The following is a 23,580-nucleotide window of genomic DNA, read 5'->3' on the forward strand; positions in this document are numbered from 1 at the left end:
CCCTTGTTTCTCTCTTTATCGCCTTCAAGGAGGACTTCAGGGATAGGGTGTCCTTTGGGGCCTGAGATATTCTGCAGCAAAGTCCTGTGATGTGACGGCACAGCTGCAGGAACACACTTCATGCTCATAATTTGTTCAATTGAAAAGAAGTCAATTTATTTAAAAGAAATAGTATATGCCATACAGAATGTGTAAAGATACAAACACAGTGAATAGATACTAGAAAGAATATAAGGTGAGGGGATGACACATGCGGGTGGGAGATTGGGGTCAGGTGATGGAATGAAGGGTAATTGCACAAGCAATTATCTTCAAAGAGCTATGGGCTCCTGGGAGCCCTCTGGGAGCTGAGCAGGAGGAGGGGCAGGGGCAGGGGCAGGAGCAGTGGCAGAGGTGGGGAAGGAGAAGGGTCAGCGTAAGGGGCGGGGGCAGTAGCAGGGTCAGGGTCAGTGTCATAAACAGGAGCATGGTCAGGGTCAGAGTCGGGAGCAGGGGAAGGGGCAGGATCAGGAGCAAGGGAAGGGATAAGGACAGAAGCAGGAGCAGAGTCAGGAGCAGGGTCAGGGGCAGAAGCAAAGCCAGGGTCCAGATCAGAAGGAGGGATAGGGTCAGGAGCAGAGTCCTGGTCACTTTCAGGATCAGGGTCAGGAGCAGGGTCATGGTCAGGCTCAGGGTCAGGAGCTGGCGCAGGGTCAGGGTCAAGAGCAGGAATGAGTAGAGGGGCAGCATCAGTGGCAGGAGCTGTTGCAGGGGCAACAGCAGGGTCAGGAGAGGGGTCAAGGCAAAGGTCTCCATCAGAATATGGGTCAGTCTCTCGGTCAGGAGCACTGGCATCAACTGTAACAGGGACAGGTTCTGGATCTGGAACAGAGTCAGGATCAGAGTCAAGAGCTGGAGCAGGGCCTGGGGCAGGGGCAGGGTGAGGGGCTGGAGCAGGGGCAGGGTCAGGGTCAGGAGCTAGAGCAGGGCCTGAGGCAGAACAGAGGCCAACCCTCCTGTTGGGATCCAGCTCTTTTCCTCGAGTAGCAGCTCTCCAAGCACCCCTGTCAGGTCATCTGCTGGCTGTGGGGCCCCTGCAGGAGTCTCTACAGACACCCCTTCTCACCTTAGACCTGCTGATGCAGGAGCAGCCTCTGAAGGGGGCCCTCCAGATGCAGGATGCAGGGAACTTACTCGGGCTCTGGAGGGGCCAGGACGCCCACCCCTGCACCTGGCTGCTCCACCTCTGTGAGAGGGGCCGTGGGAGAGGGCTCTGAGGGGTCAGATGGAGTCCCCATGAGAGGAGAGAGAGCCCCCCCCCCCTCCGCCACCGCATGCCTAGCTCTCTGTGAACCCTGCAGGGACAGAGCCACCCAGGGCATCCTAGAGTGGCCACAGCCAGGAAGGAACACCCCCCCCCCCGGGACACTTCCCAATGGCCATCCCCCAGCTAGGTGCTCTGAGCCAGTCTTGGCTCCTGGGCCCACCTGTGAAATGTAGGAGGTACAGGAACTGTGGCCTGGGCGAGGTAAGGGCCTTTCCAGGCAGTCTGGGTACCTGCCCCTGGAGATGGTTCTGTTGATACTTTGTACCTGCGTCCACGCTGGCTTGCTGGGCGGCGGGGGACAACGGTACCAATGGAGGGCAGGTGGGACCCTGGTGTCCGCGAGCCTCCTTCCAACATCTTCTGCGGTGCTCGGCAAAGAGGGGGACGGGCAGCCGCCCAGAGACTCACAGCCCCCCGCCGGCCCTCCTCCCTGTGCGCATGCCCACTCCTCCTGCTGCTCCCAGATCACACACAGACCTGGTTGTGTATAGCCCTGCACCCAGGACGCATAGTGACCCATTCCTGCAGGGCCCAAGGTCAGCCCTGGCAGAAGGGTACCATCCTACACCCCACTCCACCAGCCCAAGACTGGACCTGGGAGTGACCACCACTGCTACCAGGTTCTGACCCCTCATCAGCCTGCGCCTGTTCGGGTGGGCCCACCTAAATGTCTCCTTTCTCTCCCTCATGCATTTTCAGGGGAACTGAGGCTGCACAGGTCAGCAGAGTAGTGTGGGGCTGGGTGGGACAGCCCTGGGGTGTTACCTTTCGACCCCTTCTGCCAAATGGCCAGAGGCGCCGGTGAGCCCTGACAGGACACCCCCCACGAGGGGCACTGCTAGTAGGGCGCGCTGTCCTCAGCCTGGGGCCCCCAGAGGTTCGAAAACAGCACGAGAACATCCTGCTCCTCACAGGATCTCCTAGCGAATGAGCGAGTAAGGAGGCTGTGTATGGAAATGCAGTTGCCTGGTGTCCTGGGTTCCAAATTCCGGGCAACTGTGTCATCAGGGAAGTGAGGTCACCACAGCCTGGGGTCCCATCACCAGACTTCCTCCTCACACAGGAGGCCCCTGAGGGCTCCTCCGAGGAGCTCTGTACTCACCGTCTACCCTAAATCCCGTCCATACAGATACACCAACACAGCCCACCCACTCCCCACGGGAGGCCTGGTGCAGCCTGAGTCGCGTGGAGGACACAGCTGGTTTCAGACCTGCCTTCTCCTGCCCAGGGCTGTGACCCAGACAGACCCTGTGCCTCTCAGGGCCCCTCAGGCTCCCCATCTGCACAATGGGGTTCAGGCTTCTCCTTCTAGGGATGCCGTCAGGGGTAGGACCTATGGCTCTGCCCTGTCCCTGCTGTCACAGAGCCTCTGGGACCCCATTGACCCCCACCTAGGCAGCCCAATTACTTGGGCTTCAGCCGAGGTCTCCTGGGCAGTAGCCCCCACCCCACTAGGGGGGTGTCTCTTCCTATTTCCAGGTGCCCAGGGTGGTGGTGGACAGCGGACCCCAGACCCTGTCCCCTCCCAGTGCCCTGGCAATGCCCCTGGGCACCTTGGGGCCCCTGGACACTCACCTGGAAGATACCCCTCCTCCCCTGCTGTGGATCTGAGTTATTGTCAGGAGTCCCTATGCCCCTGCCCCTCCTCTTCCTTCTCCCCCTTATCATTCTCCCTCCCAGGACATGCACCCCTCCTGACCCCTCAGCTGGGCACCCAAAGTGGTGTGTGTGGGTGGGTGTGGGTGTGCGCGGTGCGCATGCAGGTGTGCTTCTCTGCCTGCCTGGGGAGCACGGGGGTCATGTCCTCACATGGGATGCGGTGGGAGGCTGTCCCTGAGACCTGGGGGCTCTCCTCCCCAGGCGAACCTCATGGGTGTGAGGCTAGAAAAGACTGGGGAGAACAGCCCTGCTCCGGGGACCCTGCATGCCTCATTGGCTGACCAGCCCTCCCCCACCCCGACCTTGTCTGCAGCCAGCCTCCCTCCAGCCCAGCCAATCCAGGTGCTCTAGGGGATGCACAAGCATCACAAGCTGGGAGCCCCTGCAGCCTGTGGGGCCAGGTTCCGATTCTGGGGTCCTGGGGTAAGGAGAGGTGAGGCCGGCAGGTGTGGGGAGAGGGCAAGCTGGACTCTCCTGGGGTCATGGCTCCCTGGTCAGGACAGACCCTGCTGCCAGCTGAGCCTATGGGCGCCCCGACTCCAGGTCTGGGTGGGCTCGAGAAGGAGACCAGATGTGGGTCCTGCTCACTCACAGGGGTCCGCTCTCTTGTGCTCCAAGACAATCCTGCTCGGCCGGAACTCCCCTCCTCGTTGGCCAGCCACGCCCTCAGCCAGGAGCACAGGCCATCCTCCAGCTCAGGGCCAGTGGGTGCTGGGCAGGCAGGGAAGGCTCACTCGACCTGGTCCGCCCCAGGACGGTGGCTCCTCCACAGCTCCTGAGGAAGAGGGTCATCCTCTGCTCTCTGGCCACTGGCATGTGACCCCCTATCAGGCACTGGAAGGACTCCAACCCAGACCTGGAAGTGCCCCAGCGGGGAGTGGACCCACTCACTGTACACACACGAATCGTGGAAGGTGGGCAAGGAAGAGACGGAGGGTGACGCTGTGCCATGGCCTGGAGCCCAGGGGGCTGCTGCTTCAGTGCCCTCCAAGGGGTCAGCGGCCTCCCCTTTCCGGGATGGGAATCCTCCTGGAGCCTCGTCTCGCCCCTCAGAGCTCCTCATCTGTGGCTTTTTCAGGACCAAGGGAGAGACTGTGGTGAGGCCCTGAAGGCTCCACTCGCCTCCTTCCTCCACACACATCACTGCTTCCCGAGAAGCAGGAGCTGTGCTCTCTCACCACCCGGAGCAGCCTGGTTAAGGCACATGTTCCCTCCAAGGCCCAGCCCCTCTGGCTCTGTCACCTGCTTGGTGGCCCCGGCCGCCTGGCTGGGTGAGGAGTCCCAGGAGAGCTCTCCTGGCTGGGTCAGGGTTCATATTCTTGGGCACAGAAATGCCCCATCTGTCCTCTCCTGCAGAAGGTGAATGCCTGGGGATCCCTGGGTGGCTCAGCGCCTGCCTTTGGCCCAGGGCATGATCCTGGAGTCCCGAGATCGAGTCCCTCATCGGGCTCCCGGCATGGAACCCGCTTCTCCCTCTGCCTGTGTCTCTGCACCCCTCCCCCCACCATGAATAAGTAAGCAAAATCTTAAAAAAAAAAAAAAAAGGTGAATGCCTGGCCCGGGTGGCCCTCAGGGGCCTGAGGAAGGGGAGACCCCGCAGGTGCCCTGGAGACAAGGGTGACACACCCCTGTCTGCAAAACAAGGATCAGCACCCATCCCACTGGCATCAGCTAGCCATCCCTATGGGATCACCCCATAAACTCTGGCACTGTGTGTGCACCTGTTACTGTGCATTCATGGCACATGTCAGGTGTGTGATCTTCCGGAACTTGCTTTCTTGAAGGAAGGACACCAGCCCCTCCATCCTCTCCCTCCTCCCATTGTCTCTCTCTCCACATCAGGATTTCCAAGGAGCCCCGGCTCTGGAACATGGACTGTGCCCCAGGTCTCACTTCCATCTTACTGAGGGGAACACCCCTGTCCATAAACCTCTCTTTATTTGCAACAGATTCTAGAAAGTGGAGTTTCTTGGTCAATATAATCAGCTGAAGACGGCATTAACTGCTGAGCCACACCAGGTTGGTCCAACCAAACACTTTTAGAAGCAGCAGAGGACTTCAGCAGTGGTGCGGGCTATAAATTCAACTAAGAAAAAAATCATTTGAGTCAATTACATGAAGAATCAAAAAAAAAAAAAGAAAGAAAATTAGGAAAACTCAACTTACAATAGTATAATAAAATACTTAGGAATAAACCTAACCAAGGAGGTGAAGGCTACACATAAGAGAATTATAAAACCCTGCAGACAGAAGTGAAAGAAGATGCAAATAAAGGCTTCTTGGGCTCTCAGACTTAAAGACTTCTATTGTCAAAGTTCCATACTACCTGCAGCAATCTCCAGATTCAATCTCTGTCAGCTTCAATGCCATTTATTGCAGAAATAGAATAATTCATCCTAAATGTGTACGGAATCTAGAAGGACCTCAAATAACCAAAACCAATTTGGAAGAAAGGTGGTATGGGTCCAAGATGGTGGAGCAATAGGAAACCTGAGTCACCTTGGTCCCAGGAATTCAGCTTGATAGCTGTCAAATAATTCTGACACAGGTGTCTCCGGCGAATTCTACCGGAGATCTAAGAAAAGCATAGCTGCAACTTGCAAATAGAAAAGCAACCACTTTCTGATTATATATGACAAGATGGAAACACTCATCTCAAAAAAGAGAAGAGGCAGTCCTGACTGCCAGGGGCCTAATCAGTATGGACATAAGACGGCAGAACTAGAGTTCAGAAGAATAATTATAAAGATACTAGCTAGGCTTGAAGAGAATACAGAAGACACTAGAGAACCCATTTCCGTACAAAGGAAAGAACTAAAATCTAATCAGGTCGAGGGACACCTGATGTGTTGAGCATCCTCCTTTGGCTCGGTGCGTGATCCTGGAGTTCCGGGATCGGGTGCCACATCGGGCTCCCTGCATGGAGCTGGCTTCTCCCTCTGCCTCTGTCTCGGCCCTTCTGCTCTGTGCCTTTCATGAATAAATAAATAAAATAAAAAAAAATCTACTCAGGGAATCCCTGGGTGGCGCAGCGGTTAAGCGCCTGCCTTTGGCCCAGGGCGCGATCCTGGAGACCCGGGATCGAATTCCACGTCGGGCTCCCGGTGCATGGAGCCTGCTTCTCCCTCTGCCTATGTCTCTGCCTCTCTCTCTCTCTCTGTGACTATCATAAATAAATAAAAATTAAAAAAATCTACTCAGGTTGAAATCACAAACACTACTAATGAGATTCAATAAAAAATGGAGGCTCTAACTGCAGGATCCATGAGGCAGAAGAGAGAATCAGTGATCTATAATACAAAATGATGGAGAATAGAGGAATTGAGAAAAGGAGAAATAAACAACTACTGGATCACGATGGGGAGAATTCAAGAGATAAGTGATAACAAAATGTAAAACAATATTAGAATAATTGGGATCCCAGAAGAGGAGGAAAGATTGGTGGGGGGTGGGGTGTCAGAAAGTATATTGGAGCAAATTAGTGTTGAAAACTTCCCTAATCTGGGGAGGAAGGAAACAGGTATTCAAGACAGGAGGCAAAAGAACCTCCCTCAAATTAAGTAAAAATAGGTTAATACCATGAAATATAATAGTGCAACTTGCAAATCTCAGAGACAAAGAAACAGTCTTCAAAGCACCTCAGAACAAGAGGTCTGTAACCTACAAGGGGTAGCAGCCTTAGACTGGCAGCAGACCTATCCATGGAGACCTGGCAGGCCAGAAAAACACTGGCATCATACATTTAGGGTGCTAAATGAGAAAAAGTGCTTTATCTAGCTAGGACATCATTCAGAATAGGAGAGAGAAAATGCTTCCAGGACAAACAAAAACTATAAGGATTTGTGATGACTAAACCAGCCTTGCAAGAACTATTAAGAGGGTTCCTTTAAGTGAACAGAGGAACAGAGTTCCCAAAAGTAACATAGACCAGAAAGGAACACAGACAATATACAGAAACAGTGACTTTAAGTGACACTAAGTTCATATCTTTCAATAATTGCTCTGAATAAACGTGGGCTCAATGTCCCAATCAAAAGACACAGGCATCAGATTGGAGGAAAAAGAAGACCCTGGGTACCTCTGGGGCTCAGTTGTTTGGGCGTCTGTCTTCGGCTCAGGTCATGATCCCCATGTCTTGGGATCAAGCCCCATGTTGGGCTCCCTGCTCCGTGGGGAGTCTGCTTCTACCTTTCACTCTCTGTCTGTGCCCTCCCTCCCTCTCTCTCTCTCAAATAAATATGTAAAATATTTTTTAAAAAAGCAAGGCACAACAATATGCTGTTTATAAAATACTCATCTTAGACACAAATACCCCTCCAGATTGAAAGTGAGGGGGAGGAGAACCATTTGTCATACTAATAAAAATCAGAAGGAAGCTGGGGTAGCAATCCTTATATCAGAGAAATTAGATTTTAAACTAAAGACTGAAATAAAAGATGGGAAATGATATTAGATTATAATTAAAGGCTTTATCCAACAAAGAAGATCTAAAAATTATAAATATTTATGCCTCTAACATGGGAGCAGCCAATTATTAAATCAAATAATAAAAAAGAAACACATTGATAATAATACAGTAATAGTAGGGGATATTAACACCCCAGTCACTGCAATAAACAGATCTAAACAGAAGATGAATAGGGAAACAAGGCCTTTGCATGACACACTGGACCAGATAGACCTCACAGGTATATTCAGGACATTCCACCCTAAAGACACAGAATACACATTCTTTTCAAGTGCACATGAACATTTGCCATCACATACTGCGTCACAAGCCAGGTCTCAACCAGTACTAAAGGATTGGGATCCTTCCCTGCATAATATCAGATGATAATGCTTTGAAACTGGACTCAATCAAAGGAAATTTCAAAAGACCTAATATACATGGAGACTAAAGAGCATCCTTGGGTCAACCAGGAACTTACAGAATTTTAAAAATTCATGGAAACAAATGAAAATGAAAAAAAAAAAACTGCTCAAAACCGTTGGGATGCAGCAAAGATGGTCCTAGATGGAAATACATAACAATACAAGCCTTTCTCAAGTTACAAGAAAGATCTCAAATACACAATCTAACCTTACACCTAAAGAGGGCTGGAGGAAGAAGAACAAATAAAGCCTAAACCCCCGCAGGAGAAGAGAATGAATAAAGATTAGATCAGAAGTCAATGAATTAGAAACCAATAAACAGAACACATCAAAGATTTTAGGATCTGGTACTTTGGAATAATTAGTAAGATTGATAAACTGTTAGCCACACTTATGAAAAAGAAAAGAGAAAGGACCCCAAATAAACAAATTATGAATGAAAGAGAAGAGGTCACAACCCAACACCAAAGATATACAAGCAATTATAAGAATCAATATATTGTGAGCAAACATACGCCAACAAATTAGGTGATCTGGAAGAAATAGATGCATTCCTAGAAACATAGAAACTACCAAAACTGAAAGAGGAGGACATAGAAAACCTGAACAGACCTATACCAGGAAGGAAATTGAACAAGTAATAAAAAATCTCCCAGCAAACAAGAGTCCAGGGCCAGATGGCTTCCCAGGGGAATTGCACCAAATAGTTACAGAAGATTAATACTTATTAACTGAATTCGTTAAAAAAAAAAATAGATTGGCCTAGCCCGGGTGGCTCAGTGGTTTAGCGCTGCCTTTGGCCCTAGGATGTGATCCTGGAGACCTGGGATTGAGGCCTGCATCGGCTCCCTGCATGGAGCCTGCTTCTCCCTCTGCCTGTGTCTCTGCCTCTCTCTCTGTGTGTGTCCTCTCATGAATAAATGGATAAACTCTTAAAAAAAATAAAAAAGTAAAAAATTTATACAAAATAGAAATGGAAGGACAACTTCCAAACTCTTTCTAGAGCTCAAGCATTACCCTGATCCCAAAATCAGACAATGTCCCACCAAAAGGAGAATTACAGAAAATATCTCTGTTGAATATTGAAATGAAAATAACTTTCACCAAGATACTAGCCAATAGGATCCACAGTGCAGTATCACCACGAATAAATGGGATTTATTCCTGGGCTGCAAGGATTGTTCAATATCCACAATCAATCAGTGTTATATATCACATGAATAAAGAAAGGGCAAGAACCATATGATCCTCTCAATTGATGCAGGAAAACCATTTGGCAACCTACCAGCACCCCGTTGTTTTTTTTTTTTTTTAAGATTTTATATACTTTATTCATGAAACACACACACACACACACACACACACACAGAGGCAGAGACACAGGCAGAGGGAGAAGCAGGCTCCACACAGGAAGCCACTCCAGGATAAAGCCCTGGACCGAAGGCAGGCACTAAACCACTGAGCCGCCCAGGGATCCCCTACAGCACCCTTTCCTGATTAAAAACTCTCCACAGCATAGGGATAGAGGGAACATTACCTCAATATCATAAAAAGCCATACACAAAAGCCTACAGCGATCTCATTCTCAATGGGGACAACTGAGAGCTTTTCGACCGAGGTCAGGAACATGACAGGGATGCCCACTAACAACACTGCTGTTTAACATAGTACTAGAAGTCCTGGCCTTAGCTATCAGACAACAAAAGAAATAAAAGTCATCTGAATCGGCAAAGAAGAAGTCAATTTTCACTCTTCACAGATGACTTGATACTCTGTGTGGAAAACCCAAAGGATTCCACCCCAAAACTGCTAGAACTCATACACGAATTCAGCAAAGTGGCAGGATCCAAAATCAATGAGCAGAAACAGTTGCACATCTCTACACTAAGAATGAGACAGAAGAAAAACAAATTAAGAAGTCAATCCCATTTATTGCACCAAAAACAACAAGATATCTATGGATAAACCTAATCAGAGAGGCAAAGGGTCTGTACTCTGAAAACAATAGAACACTCATGAAAGAAATGAGGAACACAATGAATGGAAAAATATTCCATGCTCATGAATTGGAAGAAAAAATATTGTGAAGATGTCTGTGCTCCCTAGAGCAATCTATACATTCAATACAATCTCTATCAAAATACCATCAACTTGGGATGCTTGGGTGGCTCAGCGGTCGAGCATCTGCCTTTGGTTCAGGGTGCGATCCCGTGGTCCCAGAATTGAGTCCTACATCGGACTCCCACAGGGAGCCTGCTTCTGCCTCTGCCTGTGTCTCTGCCTCTCTGTCTTTGTCTCTCTCTCTCTCTTCCTCTGTGCCTCTCATGAATAAATAAATAAAATCTTACAAAAATACCATCAACTTATTTCACAGAGATGTAACAAAGACTCCTAAAATTTGTATGGAACCAGAAAAGACCCGGAATAGCCACAGGAATGTCAAAAATGGAAACCAAAATGGCTTTCAACACAATCCTGGACCTCAAGTTCTGTTACAAAGCTGAGTATCAAGACAGTATGGTCCTGGCACAAAAACAGACACATAGATCGATGGACCAGAAGAGAAACCCAGAAACGGACCCTCAACTCTATGGTCAACTCATCTTCAACAAAGCAGGCAAGACTATCCAATGGAAAATTGTCAGTCTTTTCAATAAATGGTGTTGTGAAAATTGGACAGCCACGTGCAGAAGAATGATACAGGACCATTTTCTTACACCATATGCAAAAGTAGACTCAAAATGGAAGAAAAGACCTAAATGTAAATAGGAATGCATCAAAATCATAGAGGAGAACACAAGTAGCAACTTCTTGCTAGACACATCTCCAAAGGCAAAAATGAATTATTGGGACTTCATAAAATAAAAAGCTTTTGCACAGCAAAGGAAACAGTCGACCAAACCAAAAGACAACTGACAGAATGGGAGAAGATACTTGTAAATGTCTTATCAGAAAAAGGGCTAGTATCCAAAATATGTAAAGAAGTTATCAAACTCAACACCCAAAGAACAGATCATCCAATGGTCAGAAGGTACGAATAGATATTTTAGCAAAGAAGACATACAGATGGCCAACAGACACCTGGAAAAATGCTCAACATGGCTCAGCATCAGGGAAATATGAATCAAAGTCACAAAGAGATACCAATTCACATCTCACAGAATGGCTAAAATGAATAAGCCAGGAAATGACAGATGTTGGTGAGGATGTGGAGAAAGGAGAACCCTCCTTTGGAGGGTTGATGGAAATACAAGCTGCTGCATGCACTCTGGAAAGCAGTGTGGAGTTTCCTCAAGAAGTTAAAAATAGGGGCAGTCCGGGTGGCTCAGCAGTTTAGCACCACATTCAATCCAGGGGGTCATCCTGGAGACCTGGGATCAAATCCCGCATCAGGCTCCCTGCATGGAGCCTGCTTCTCCCTCTGCCTGTGTCTCTGCCTCTCTCTGTGTGTCTCTCATGAATAAATAAATAAAATCTAAAAAAAAAAAAAAAAAAAAAAAAAGAAGTTAAAAATAGAGCTACCCTATGGCCTCGCAATTGCACTACTAGGGATTTACTCTAAGTGATCCAAGTGATGTAGTGATCCCAAAGGGTGCCTGTACCACAATGTTTATACCAGCAATGTTCACAGTAGCCAAACTATGGAAAGAGCCCAGATGCCCACCAACAAATGAATGAACAAAGAAGTGGAACATATATATATACACAATGGAATACAACTAAGCCGTCAAAAAGAATGAAATCTTACCTTTGGCAAGGACATGAATGCAACTAGAGGGTTTTATGCTAAGCAAAATAAGCAACTAGAGAAAGCCAATTATCATATGATTTCTCTCATGTGTAATTTAAGAAACAAAACAGGATCATACGGGGAGAGAAGGAAAAAACAAAACTTTTTTTTCTGACGAAATCATTAAGGAGGGCACATGATGTAATGAGCACTGGATGTTATACAAGACTGAGGAATCACTGAACTCTACCTCTGAAACTAATAACACATGGTATATAATTTCTTTAATTTCAAAGAAAAAAAACAACAGTGGATGACTCACACTTCATGGTTTCAAAACATATTACACAGCAATGTTCATCAGAACAGTGTGGTGCTGGCTTAAAGACACATCTATAGTGTGGAAGTACAACAGAGAGATGGGATGATGGCTTGTATCCATGGCTAAATCATCTTAGGCAACATTGCCAAGACCACACAACAGGGAAAGGACCGTCTCTTCAACAAATGGTGTCGGGAAACTAGATATACCCATGCAAATATACAAAGCCAGAACCTTCCATTTCAACATTTACAGAAATGAGTCAGCCATGGATCAAAGACCTCATTGAAAGTCCTAAAATGGTCAATCTCCCATAAGAAAACATAGAGGAAAAGCTCCATGACACAGGATATGACAATGATGTTTTTTAGATAGGACACCAAAAACACAACAATAATAATATGGCCAAATAGGACTACATCCAAGTTAAAAACTGTTGTGAAACACAGGACACAAGAGGTGAAAGGCATCCTACAGAAGAGGAGAAAATATTTGCAGATCATGGATCTGATAATGACTTCTTATCCAGTTTAAATACAGTACTCCTACAACACAATAACCAAACAATCAAATGACCTGATTTAACAATGGCCAAAGGACTGGAATTGACATTTCTCCAAAGATGAATGAATGGCCATCAAGCGTATGAAAATATGCTCAATATGACTAAAAATCAGAGATTAAATGAAAATCACAGACATAAAATCTCGTACTCAATGTGATGACTACTTGGGAAAAAAAGACAACCAGAAACAGAAAACACCAAACGCTGGCAAAGTTTCAGAGAAAGTAGAAGCCCTGTGACCCTCTGGTTGATTGCGAATTGGTGAACCACTATGGAAAACAGGATTGAAGAATCTCAGAAAATTACAAATGCAACTAAAGTATGATCCAGCAACCCCTCCTCTGGGTATATGTTCAAAAGAATTGAAAGCAGGGTCTGGAAGAGATAGTTGCACACCCACGTGCACAGCAGCACTCTTCACAGTAGCCGAAGGGTAGAAGTAACTCAGATGTCCACCAATGGATGAAGGGAGAAACCAAATGTGGTCTCTCCACCAATGAAATCAGCTTTAAAAAGGAAGGAAACCCTGACACCTGCTCCAGCATGCATGAGTCCTGAGGACACGAGGCTCAGTGAATGAAGCCGTCACAGAAAGACAAGTACTGCATGAATCCACAGTGTGGGGCACCTGGTGGCTCAGTCAGTGAAGTGTCTGCCTTCGGCTCAGGTCATGATCCCGGGGTTCCAGGATGGAGCCCTGCATCCGGCTCCCTGCTCAGTAGGGAGTCTGCTTGTCTCTCCCCCTCCCACCCTCTTTCTCAGCCACCACCCTCTTTCTCAAATGAATAAATCAAATCTTTGAAAAAATGAATCAACACCTGGGCATTCTCCAAAGTAGCCATATTCAAGGAAGTAGACACTGGAATGGTTGTAACCAGGAGATTCAAGGGAGGGGAAAAGCCGAAGCTGTGGGCTAATGAGCATAGAAATCATGGGTCAGTGAGAGAAAGATAAATACCACATGGTCTCACTCATATGTGGAAGTTAAGAAAGAGAAAGAAGAGAAGAAACAAAGCGTAAGAGACTCTAATGACAGAGAACAAACTGAGAGTCCCTGGAGGGAGGTGGGGGAAGGGGTGGGAGGTGATGAGCGCTCTGGAGGGGACTTGTTGGGATGGACTCTGGGTCTTGTATGGAAGTGATGAATCACTGAACTCTAATTCAGAATCCAATATCGCACTGTATGCTAACTAAAATTTAAATTAAAAAGTAAATAAAGCAGTTTTTTATATTAAAAAAATTACAATCCTGTGTATAAAATTTCATATTTGCAAGATGGAACTTTCTGGAGGTTGGTTTCACAGCAGTGTCAATATACTCAACACTACTGAACTTAACTCTTAAAATGTTTAAAAAGGGAATCTCAATGTTATGATTTTTTTACAATTAAGGAAAGAGTACAACCTGTAAGATTCCAATATTTATAACAATTTCCTTTATTTATTGGTGAGAGAGAAAAAGAGAGAGCACATGGCACAAGAGAAAAGAGGGCCAGGAAAGGGAAGGGAATCTTGATCAGCTCTGCACTGTACAGGGCACCTAACGGAGCTTACTCTACCCTCATACCATAAACAAATCAATACTAGGCAGATATTAAATATCAATGTGGAATTTTTGGACAACAGTCTTCGTAAAAGACACCTTAAGAGATAATTGCAAGATCTTGGGGGCAGCAAAGATGTATTACAATGTGCAGATTACTAACCATTACGAAATAATGGGTTCATTGGGAATTACTGAAATGAATGACTATTTTCAAAAAAGACACCTTTCAGAGAGGAAGGAAGGCAGGTACAGAGAGGGAATAAACATGTGTCATCTACTTCTTGGGCAGAGGACTGGTATCTAGGATTCGTACCTACCATACATTCATCGAAACAGACAATCCACCAGAACACACGGGCATAATCTGAGAGGCGTTTCCCAGGAAAGATAACCAAATGGGAACAAGTGCACGGAAAGGTGTCCGCCTCACTCCTCCTCAGGCAGGTGCAGGTGGACTCCACAGTGAGACACCTCCACACGTGGGCCGCACTGGGGACACACACACCTGAGCCGCCCCGTGTGGGTGAGGATAGGGTGCACTGGGGCTCTCACACTGGCTCTGAGGGTAGACCTGGAAATCTCTGGGGTCCAATCTCCCAAGAGTGCCACACACTTACTCCAGGACCCTCCCATTCTTCTCGCCCCCCCCCCCACCCCAACTCAGAGGTGCCCCGGTGTGCAGACAGGGCTCAGAGCAGCGTTCCTCTCCTGTCAGCACAGGGCCACCACCCGGGAGTGTCTCAGCAGCGGCGTGGGGGATAGAGGGAGTGACACGTCTTATAGGGGAATCTATAGGGGAATACAAACCACCAGAGCCCCCCTGAGACTAGGAATGAGTCCCAGAAGCAGAATGAGAGAAGCCGGACGTGACAGAGACACTCTGATTCCATTTCTTGAGGGTCAGACACAAGACAAACCAACTTGGAAGTGACACTATGGGGTCCCCTCGGGGGACAGAGGAAGGGACCTGGGGTGTGCGCACGAGGGGGTGACCGGCGGGTCAACAGTGTGGTGTCTCGTGGGCCCTGTGTCCCCGCTGTGCTCCCGTTGGTCAGTCCACGCAGGCTGCGAGTCTGAGCTCAGACCGTTGGTGCGTGTGCTGCGCTCCCACCTCAAGCCCAGTCGCATGATGATCAAGCTCTTTGCGGGTCAGTCCCGAGGCCCGACCGCACCGTGGGGGCTCTGACTGGCACGTGGGGGACTGGTTCATAGCCCGGATCCCACTCTTCCTCTCTGGAGACCCTGGCCCATGGTCAGCTCGGGGACTCGGTGGTTCCATGGTCAGGTGCGGTGCCCTGTCTCCCTCAGTGAGAGGACTGAGTCCTGCTGGGCTGGGCAGGGATCCATAACTGGGGTCCGGGTGGGTCCTGCCGTCCATCCCTGTCAGGCAGGGAGGGAGGTGGGAGACGGTGGCTTGTGACAGAGGGAGGAGCATGACGGGGATGGAGTCCACGTGTCTTCCAGGTGAAGGGCATGGAGAAGAGCCCGGGCCTCGGCCACTCCCCATCCCAGCCTCCTGCCCACCTGTAAATCCAGGGCGAGCTGACCAGGTGACCTCTAGGTGGTCGGTCCCTCTAGCTACCACACTGGGAGTAGGACGGTGAGACCCAGGCAGGCTGTTCCCATTTTGATCCCAACTCCAATGCCCAGCATGACCTGAGTTGGGGGGCGGGATACAGCAGGGGGGGGTGAGTGGGGGCGGATTTTGGGTTTCTCTGCCCATCTTGGACCTTTTCCTACTTTCAGACACACTTCAGTCTACACCAGGGAGTCGCGCAAACTACCACACGCCATCTCTCTGTAACAACCTCCTTCTGGGTTTTCTAACAAGAGACCCTACAGTCAGAGGCAGGGCAGCTGCCAGGGCCCGGCGGCACCGTGCCAGGAGACACAGGTCAGATGCGCAGGGTCGAGGGGCTGCGGGCAGGTGCAGGGTTGTGGGGACGCTTGACTCTCCTGGAGCCTCGCGCTTAGCATGTCTCACCCCTCCCTGCAACGTGTCCATATTAATTATTCCGCGGGAAACTGGCCCCATCCTTTACACAATATTTCCCATCGCTGTAACAGCGGGGACACAGGAGTGCGCAGCCAGGTTTTCCTATAAGCCGGGCCTGGGGATCCTGCGTCCTCTGGTCTCTTTCCCAACTGTCCCTGAGGCCTGGATCGAACCGCATCCCTCACTCAGCATTGCCATGAACTCCGCATGGTGGGGGTCTAGCCTGAGGTGGGTGGAGGGGGGCGCTGGCCACGACCCGGGAGGTGGAGGGGCGAGGGGTGTGTGCTTGGCAGGGGCATGCTGGGGCGGTGGGCGTGCTGGGGGCGCAGCCTCTGTCCACAGCCGCTGAAGCCCGGGACCTGCCTGAGCACGCGCTTCCCCAATCCTGGTGCTGGGAGGTCCCTGTCCCTTGGGACGTCGGACGGTTTCCTCCAGCCCCTATGGGGTGTCGTCCTGCGCGCTGTGTGTGGGTCAGAGGCGGGGTGCAGGGTGGCCCTTGCCTGCCAGGGGCATGCACAGTCCCTGGTCCGGGTCACCCAGTGCCCAGAGTCCCTGAGGAGTTTCTCATGCTGGGGCAAGGATGGGTGCCATTTGCTAGCCGTGCCGCACTGGGGGGCCTCGATCCTCTGTCTGGGACTGACTGCCCTCGTTCGGGTGAGGAGGGACGAGCTGGAGATCTCCATCCCTCTGTGACCGCCGGGGGACCCCGACTCCAGTCAGCCTGCCCGTGAGAAGACTGATCTATGTCACCAAAGAGAGTCCCCTCTTCCAGCACTGCCCTACCCACCACCTGGGCGCCTGTAGGGAGAGAGGTGGGCCTGTGGGCAGGGGCACACCTGGGGTCACTTCCCTATGGTGGCCTGGTAGCAGGTGCATAGCTGTAGCTAGGCTGTGTATTTCGGACCTTTTGTATATACAGAATATACAAGACCTGCTGTTTTGTGAAGGTTCCTGTAACATAGCCTGATGGTTTCAAAGTCCACCCATGTTTGGAGCAGTATCAATAATTTGGTCAGCCTTATGCCAAGTAAGTTTTATTGGATAGATACACCACATTTTGGTTATGCATTCATCAGCTGGTGGACATTTGGCTTGTTTCTACCTTTGGGCAAGTGTGACTAACCATGCAAGGAATATTCTTGGTCAGGATTTTCATATGTGTTCGTTTCTCTTGGGTATACCCCTAGGTGCGGAATATTGGGTATATATACCTAGGTGTGGGTTATACCTAGGTGTGGAACCTGTGTTTACATGTTGAAAAATTGCCAGACTGTTTCCCAAAGGGCCACACACGTTATTCTACATTTCTACCAGCGGAGTAGGAGGATGCCAGTTTCTCCGTATCTTTGACAACACCTCTTAATAGCTATCTTTTCAATTACAACTATCCTAGTGGATGTGAGATCATATCTCATTAGTTAATTGTGGCTTTGACTTGCATTTGCATCCCAAAGAGTGATGTTGGGCATTTCTCATGGGCTTGCTGGCCACTTGTATGTCTTCTTTGGAGAAAAAAATCTATTCAGCCGTATTAATCCACTTTAATTTTTAAAGTTTGTAAAAAGATTTTATTTATTTGAGAGAGAGCTCGAGAGCGTGCGCAAGAGTGAGCATAAGCGGGGGGAGAGGCAGAGGGAGAAGGAGAAGCAGGCTCCCCGCGAAGCAGGGCTCCATCACAGGACCCCAGAATCATGGCCTGAGCCAAATGCTTAACTGATGAGCCAGCCACTCAGGTGCCCCCGCATTGCCCATTTTTAAATTGGTTTATTAGTTTCCTATTATTGAGTTGTAAGATTCCATCTATTTTCTACACATGAGTCTCTCATGTTATGTGTAATGGGCTGATAGGTTGTCCTGTTTAGTAGGGTGTCTTCTTACCTTTTTGATACTGTCTTTCAATCGAGCTATTTTTAACCATAATGAAGTCCCATGTCTGTATGTAGTTATTTTTAAAATTTAGTTTTTAGATCTGTGGTTTTGATGTCATATCAGAAGAGCCACTGCCTAATTCATGGTCTAAAACTTTTTTATTTCCTTATATTTTCTTCTAAGAGTCTTCTCTTATGATTAGCTGTCATCTGTTTTGTTTGTCGGGCTGTAAGGAAGGGATCCGACTTCCTTCTTTGCCTGTGGATATTCGGTTTTCCGCGTGCCATTTGTGGAAAAATTTCCTTCTCCCTTGGTCTCATCATTCACCAAAAATCAGGTGACTGTAAATGCGAAAGTTTATTTCTGCACTCTTAATTCCATTCCACCAATCTGTAGGTCTATGTTTATGCAACTACCACAGGGTCTTCCTTGCTGTGGTTTTGTAATGAGTTTTGAAATCAGGAAGTGTGAGTCTTCCCTCTTTGTTCTTTTTCGATATTGTTTTGGCTGTTCTGGCTCCCTGGAATTTCCATATGCATTTTATCATTGGCTTGTCAATTTATGCAAAAAAGGAAAAAGAAAAGAAAGGCACCTGATATTTGCTGGGGATTGCACTGAAGCTGCAGTTCTGTTTGTGGAGCATTGCCATCTTAATACTATAAGGTCTTCTGGTCCGTGAATACGGGATGACTTTCCATTTATTTTGGTCTTCTTGAGTTGCATTGAATAATCTTTTGTAGCTTCCTGGTAGCTTTCATGGTACAAGTCTTGGGCTTTTTATTCTCAATGTCACATTGTTTCAGATGCTATTATAAAGCAACTGGCTTTCTTCATGGAGTGTATAGAAATGGACTTTTCATTGATATGTGCTGTTCTTTTGGTTCCAGATATACGTGATGGCTCCATGGCTGTGCATATTGCGGAATGATCACGCAATAGGTCCAGCTAACATCTATCGCCTCACATAGTTGCACATTGTTTTCATGTGACGAGAACGTTTACAATTTACCTCTCTGCAATTTCCAAATGTGCAATACAGTATTAACTATAGTTACCATGCTGTGTATTACATGCCTGTAACTTATTTGTTTGAAACCAGCAGTTTATACCTTTTGACCACTTTCACCCAATTCAGTCATCCCCCAGCCCCTGCCTCTGGCAACCGCCTGTGTTCTCTGTATCTGTGAGCTCTAATTTTTTTCTTTAAGTTTCCACATATAAGTGAGATAATATGATATTTGTTTTTCTCTGACTTACTTCATTTAGCATAATATCCCCAAGTTTCCTTTCTTTTTTCTAAGGTATTTATTTATTCATGAGAAACTCAGCGGGAGAGGCAGAGACACAGGCAGATGGAGAAGCAGGCTCCCTATGGGAGCCCGATGTGAGACTCGATCTCAGGACCCTGGGGTCATGATCTGAGCCGAAGGCAGACGCTCAACCACTGAGCCACCCAGGCATCTCGATATCTTTGGTTCATCACCCAGTTTCATCCGGGTTGTCACAAATGGTAAGATTTCCTGGGTAGTATTCTATTATGTATTTACACACACACACACACACATATGTATGGACACACAAGCCCCCCATCTTTATCTCTCCACCCATCATGCACACTGTGGTGGTTTCCATGTCTAGACCCTTGTAAGGAATGCTGCCATGAACATGTTGGGGGAGATATCTTTTTGAGTTAGTGTTTTTGTTTCCGGTAGATAAATACCCAAGAGTGGGATTGCTGGATCATATGGTATTTCTATGGTTAATGTTTTGAGGAACTTCCATGTCGTTTTCCACTGCGGCTGCCCCAAGTTACGGTCTCACACAATTGCTCTTTTGTGTTCTTCTGTCTCCTGCAGCCTTGCTGAGCTACTTTATTACTTCCAGTAGCTTTACTGGGTATTCTTTATGATTTCCTATATACATGGTCACGTGGTTTGCAAATAGAGATAATTTTATTCCTCCCCTCCAATCGAAAATGAATTTTTTTCAATTCTTTTGCTTAATTGACATGAATGAAACCTCCAGTAGAGTGTAGACTTAGGATTGGGGAAAGTGCGCATTGATCATCTTGTTCCTGACCTCAAGGACAAAGCGTCCAGGCTTTTCTACATTAAGTGTGATATGAGTTGGGCATGGTTCACAGATGCCCTTTATCAGGCTCGGGAGATTCCCTTCTGGTTCTAGTTTTCTTGAGTGTATTTGTCGTGAAATAGTTTTGGATTTTTGTAGAGGATTTTCTGCACCAAGACATCTCTCGTTATCTCTTCTTCTTCTGTTTATCTCTCTCTCTCTCTCTCTCTCTCTCTCTCTCACACACACACACACACACACACAGAGAGAGAGAGAGAGAGAGAGAGATAGAACTTCTCTGGAAGCCAATCCAAATCTAAATATTAAATCCTTGCTGCAGGATGGTTAAATGAAAGTTCTGGATCTCCCGGCCTTGGCTGTCCCTGTTCTGGCTGCTGTGTACCTGGGCGTGGGCTGCTTTAGTTGACAGCCCAAGTGAGTGAAGACTAGAAACTGAATTATTAATGGTAATATCCAGGCCTCGGTTCCCTCTTCTCCTTACTGATGTGCAAATCTTTACCATTAAAGGAGAGGACTGTACGGGACACAGAGCGTATCAAGTGTGTGTCCTCACAGGTAATAACCAATAGGCCACCTCTCCTGCGTACCCAGCATGCATCCTTAGAGGGAGGATAGCATATTCCGTACTGACCTCCTGTTGTGGACATCCACGGTGTGAAAATACTGTTTTAGGTATATTTTCAGAGGTTGCACGTCTCCTCTGTTCTATTCCAGGAGTTTGGATGCTGATGGTGTTGCCAGCTGGCCTCAGGAGTGAGAGCCCCCAGTTTGGCCTGTTACAGGTAAGAGAGCTTGGAGCGTCATTTGTATGTCTGAGGCCGGGAAAGCCAGGCTTTTCTCAGAATTCCCAGAAGAGGGTGCAGAGCCCACTATGAGGTGTGAGGTCTGGACTGGGTAGACACTTTGTCGGCACACTACCTGGCACTCAGTCTCTAAGGCTCATATATAACAGTGATTCTAAGGTGGGATTGAGAAGGACAAAGATATTTTATCATTGTGTTAGTTGGGGCTCTCTAGAGAAACAACCAATGGGACACATGCATGCACATGTGTACACTGTGTGTGTGTGTATGTGTGTGTGTGCAGAAAGAGTTGAGATTGCTTTTATTTAATATGTTGGTTTGAGTGATCGTGTGGGCTGACAAGTCCAAAATGTGTAGGCTTGCAGACTTGAAAGTCCGGTGGGTTTCCAGTTGTTGCACGTCCCAAGGCAGATTTCCTTCTTGGGAAAACATCCGGTGTGGCTCATAAGGCCCTCACTTGATGAGGTTCAGCCATACTGGTGACGGCACTCCCCTTAAAGTCAACTAACTGTGCACGCTATCTGTGTTTACAAAACACTTTTCCCGGCAAGGAGATTAAACATCCAATAACATTGGGTCACTTCACGCCACGGCCTGGTCAGGTTGACATGGAAGACTGAGGGTCACAGCCCACCCAGCCTTAACTTGGCACCCACACATCCCCTTTAGCCATATGTAATCTCCAAATGAAGAGAATACCTAAGTCATTTTCCTCCTAGCATGGCACATCTCTCCAGTGTACAATTCAAACCACACAAAAACTCTCCCAACAAGGATTCAAGGTTCTTGGGTGAAGTCCACTCTTTTCTTTGATATCCTGTAACTTGCATACTATGATGTGAAGTTAACTATTCTCAATGCATCTATATTTTGCCACGTGACGAAATGAGATTAGATGAGATGAGAAGATAAGGAAGGGAAGAAAAGAAATTTATTTGATAGGCATACACACAGTCTATAGGGGAGGAAGACGTCCTGGGGTGGGTCCTGGGTTGTGGCTTCTCTGCAAGGCACTGGAAAGTAGTCTGTTTCCGGACAGGCACGTGGGAAGGGGATCATGTTGACAAACCTCTGTCCTCTTGCAGCACCAGTACCAACTCTGGTGCCTGCTCCACCCCAGCTCCAGAGCTAGCACCACTTTCATTGCCAGCTCCTGTCCAGCACCCATACCAAATCTGGAGTTAGAGTCATTTTTGGCACTAGCCCAACAGCTAGATGTGGTGCCAGGTGTAGAGCTAGAGCCAAGTCCAGCACTAGTGCATGCGACAGTTCCAGAGCTGGAGCCAGTACCAGCTCCAGTGCCACTTCCAGATTCAGAGCCAGTGCCAGTTGCAGACACAGAGCCAGCTTGATCACCAGATATGGTATCAAATCCAGAGCTGGTGTTCTAATCTAAGCTCCTGTAAAAGCCCTAGAACTCTAGTCAGCTCCAGAACAAGTTCCAGCCAGCTTCAGGGCTAGAACCAGGTCCAGCACCAGCTTTGTCACACTGCTGCAGAGATAGAGGCAGCTCTGCCAACATCCTTGCCAGCTCCAGTGCCAGCCAGCTCTAGAGTTTGGATCAGACCCCACATAAATTCCAGATTAACAGATGACAGAAACGAACTGGGGCCTGCTCCAGTATTAGCGCTGGCAACACAGCTGGAGCTACAGGCAGCTGTAGAGCTAGAGCCATCTCTAGAGCTAGTGCCAGCGCCAGAACTAGCTTCAGCACCAGCTCAAGAGCTTGAGGGAGCTCCCGAGCCAGCTCCAGCCAAAGCTCCAGACTCAGTCAATGCTACCACCAGCTTCTGCACCTGATCCCCTGCTATAGCCGGTTCCATTCTCAGCTGTAGCAACAGAGTTCAGGCCAGCTCCACAGCTAGAGTTAACTCCTGCTCTGACACTTGCATCAACTCCGGAGTTAGACGCAGCTTTTTTTTTTTTTTTCTTTTTTTTTTTGCCAACTCTAGTGCCAGCCCAGTGATAGTTCTAGTGCCCACTTGAGAGTGAGAATCAGCCTGAAGCACATTCAGAGGCAGTACCAGGTTCCAAGGAAGAGCTCGCTCCAGCACCTGTTCTAGCATTGGCTCCAGAACTAGAGTCAGCACCAAGATCAGAGCTAGAGGCTACACCAGCAACTGTTCTTGTACCAGGTCCGGAGCTGGAGTTCTCACAAGTGCCAACTCCTGCACCAGCTCCAGAGTGAAAGCTGGCGCGGACACCAACCAGTAGCAGACTTAGATCCAGTGTCCCCTCAAGAGAAAAGAACCGGCTTCAGCACCCACCTCAAAGCTAGATCATGCTCTGGCACGAGCTATACACCAACTCCTGGGCCAGATCCTGTCCCTGCTCTCGTGTTAGCCTCTGCCCTGATGCCAACCTCATCGGTGGAGCCTGCACAGAGCTACAACCAGCTCTACCACCCATTTTACCACTGGCTACAGAGCTAGACCTAGGACTGGCTATACACTAGAGCCACAAGCACCAGATCTAGCATGCAAAGCCAGAGTCAGCTCTAACACTAGCTCTCACACTGGTGCAGCTCGTGCACCACTTCCATGATTAGAGCCGTCTGTAACTCTAGTGCCAGCTATATCACTAGCCCCAGAGCAGCGGCCAGCTTCAGTACAAGATCCACAGCTAAAGCCCCTCCAGCACCCACTCGGAAGTCGGAGCCAGCCTTCAGTGTCAGCTCCAGAGCCAGAGCCACAGCGGGTAGCTCTAGCTCAGCACCAGAGGGTAGCGTCAGCTCTAGAACCATATCCAAATACAGAACCAGCTCTAGATCTTCCATGGAGGTGGACTCAGCATTCTCTCAGCTCTAACACCTGCCCCGGAGC

General features: G+C 48.3%; 1 protein-coding gene across 1 annotated transcript; it reads right to left on the bottom strand.

Annotated features, from left to right (window-relative positions):
* Nucleotides 1-155: 155 nt before the first annotated feature.
* On the bottom strand, nucleotides 156-23,534 carry LOC119878162. Its single transcript, XM_038588882.1, has 3 exons — nucleotides 23,403-23,534; nucleotides 1,106-1,225; nucleotides 156-861 (listed from the first exon to the last, which is right to left on the bottom strand). Exons 1-3 carry the CDS (start codon nucleotides 23,532-23,534, stop codon nucleotides 271-273), a joined length of 843 nt encoding a protein of 280 aa, XP_038444810.1. The 3' UTR covers nucleotides 156-270.
* Between the last annotated feature and the right edge of the window lie 46 nt (nucleotides 23,535-23,580).

This window comes from Canis lupus, unplaced genomic scaffold, assembly GCF_011100685.1.
Source record: "Canis lupus familiaris isolate Mischka breed German Shepherd unplaced genomic scaffold, alternate assembly UU_Cfam_GSD_1.0 chrUn_S1047H1216, whole genome shotgun sequence".
NCBI classification, from domain to species: Eukaryota; Metazoa; Chordata; class Mammalia; order Carnivora; family Canidae; genus Canis; species Canis lupus.

What these genes read in the sequence shown, in the direction of transcription:
- LOC119878162 (XM_038588882.1), bottom strand. Translation starts at nt 23,534, where the DNA reads ATGGAAGATCTAGAGCTGGTTCTGTATTTGGATATGGTTCTAGAGCTG. An exon ending in AGGCTGGCTCCGACTTCCGA is followed by an intron (nt 1,226 to 23,402) that starts GTGGGTGCTGGA and finishes CCCCTCTCACAG; the next exon opens with AGGTGGAGCAGCCAGGTGCA. An exon ending in CCTGCATCAGCAGGTCTAAG is followed by an intron (nt 862 to 1,105) that starts GTGAGAAGGGGT and finishes ACTCTGTTCCAG; the next exon opens with ATCCAGAACCTGTCCCTGTT.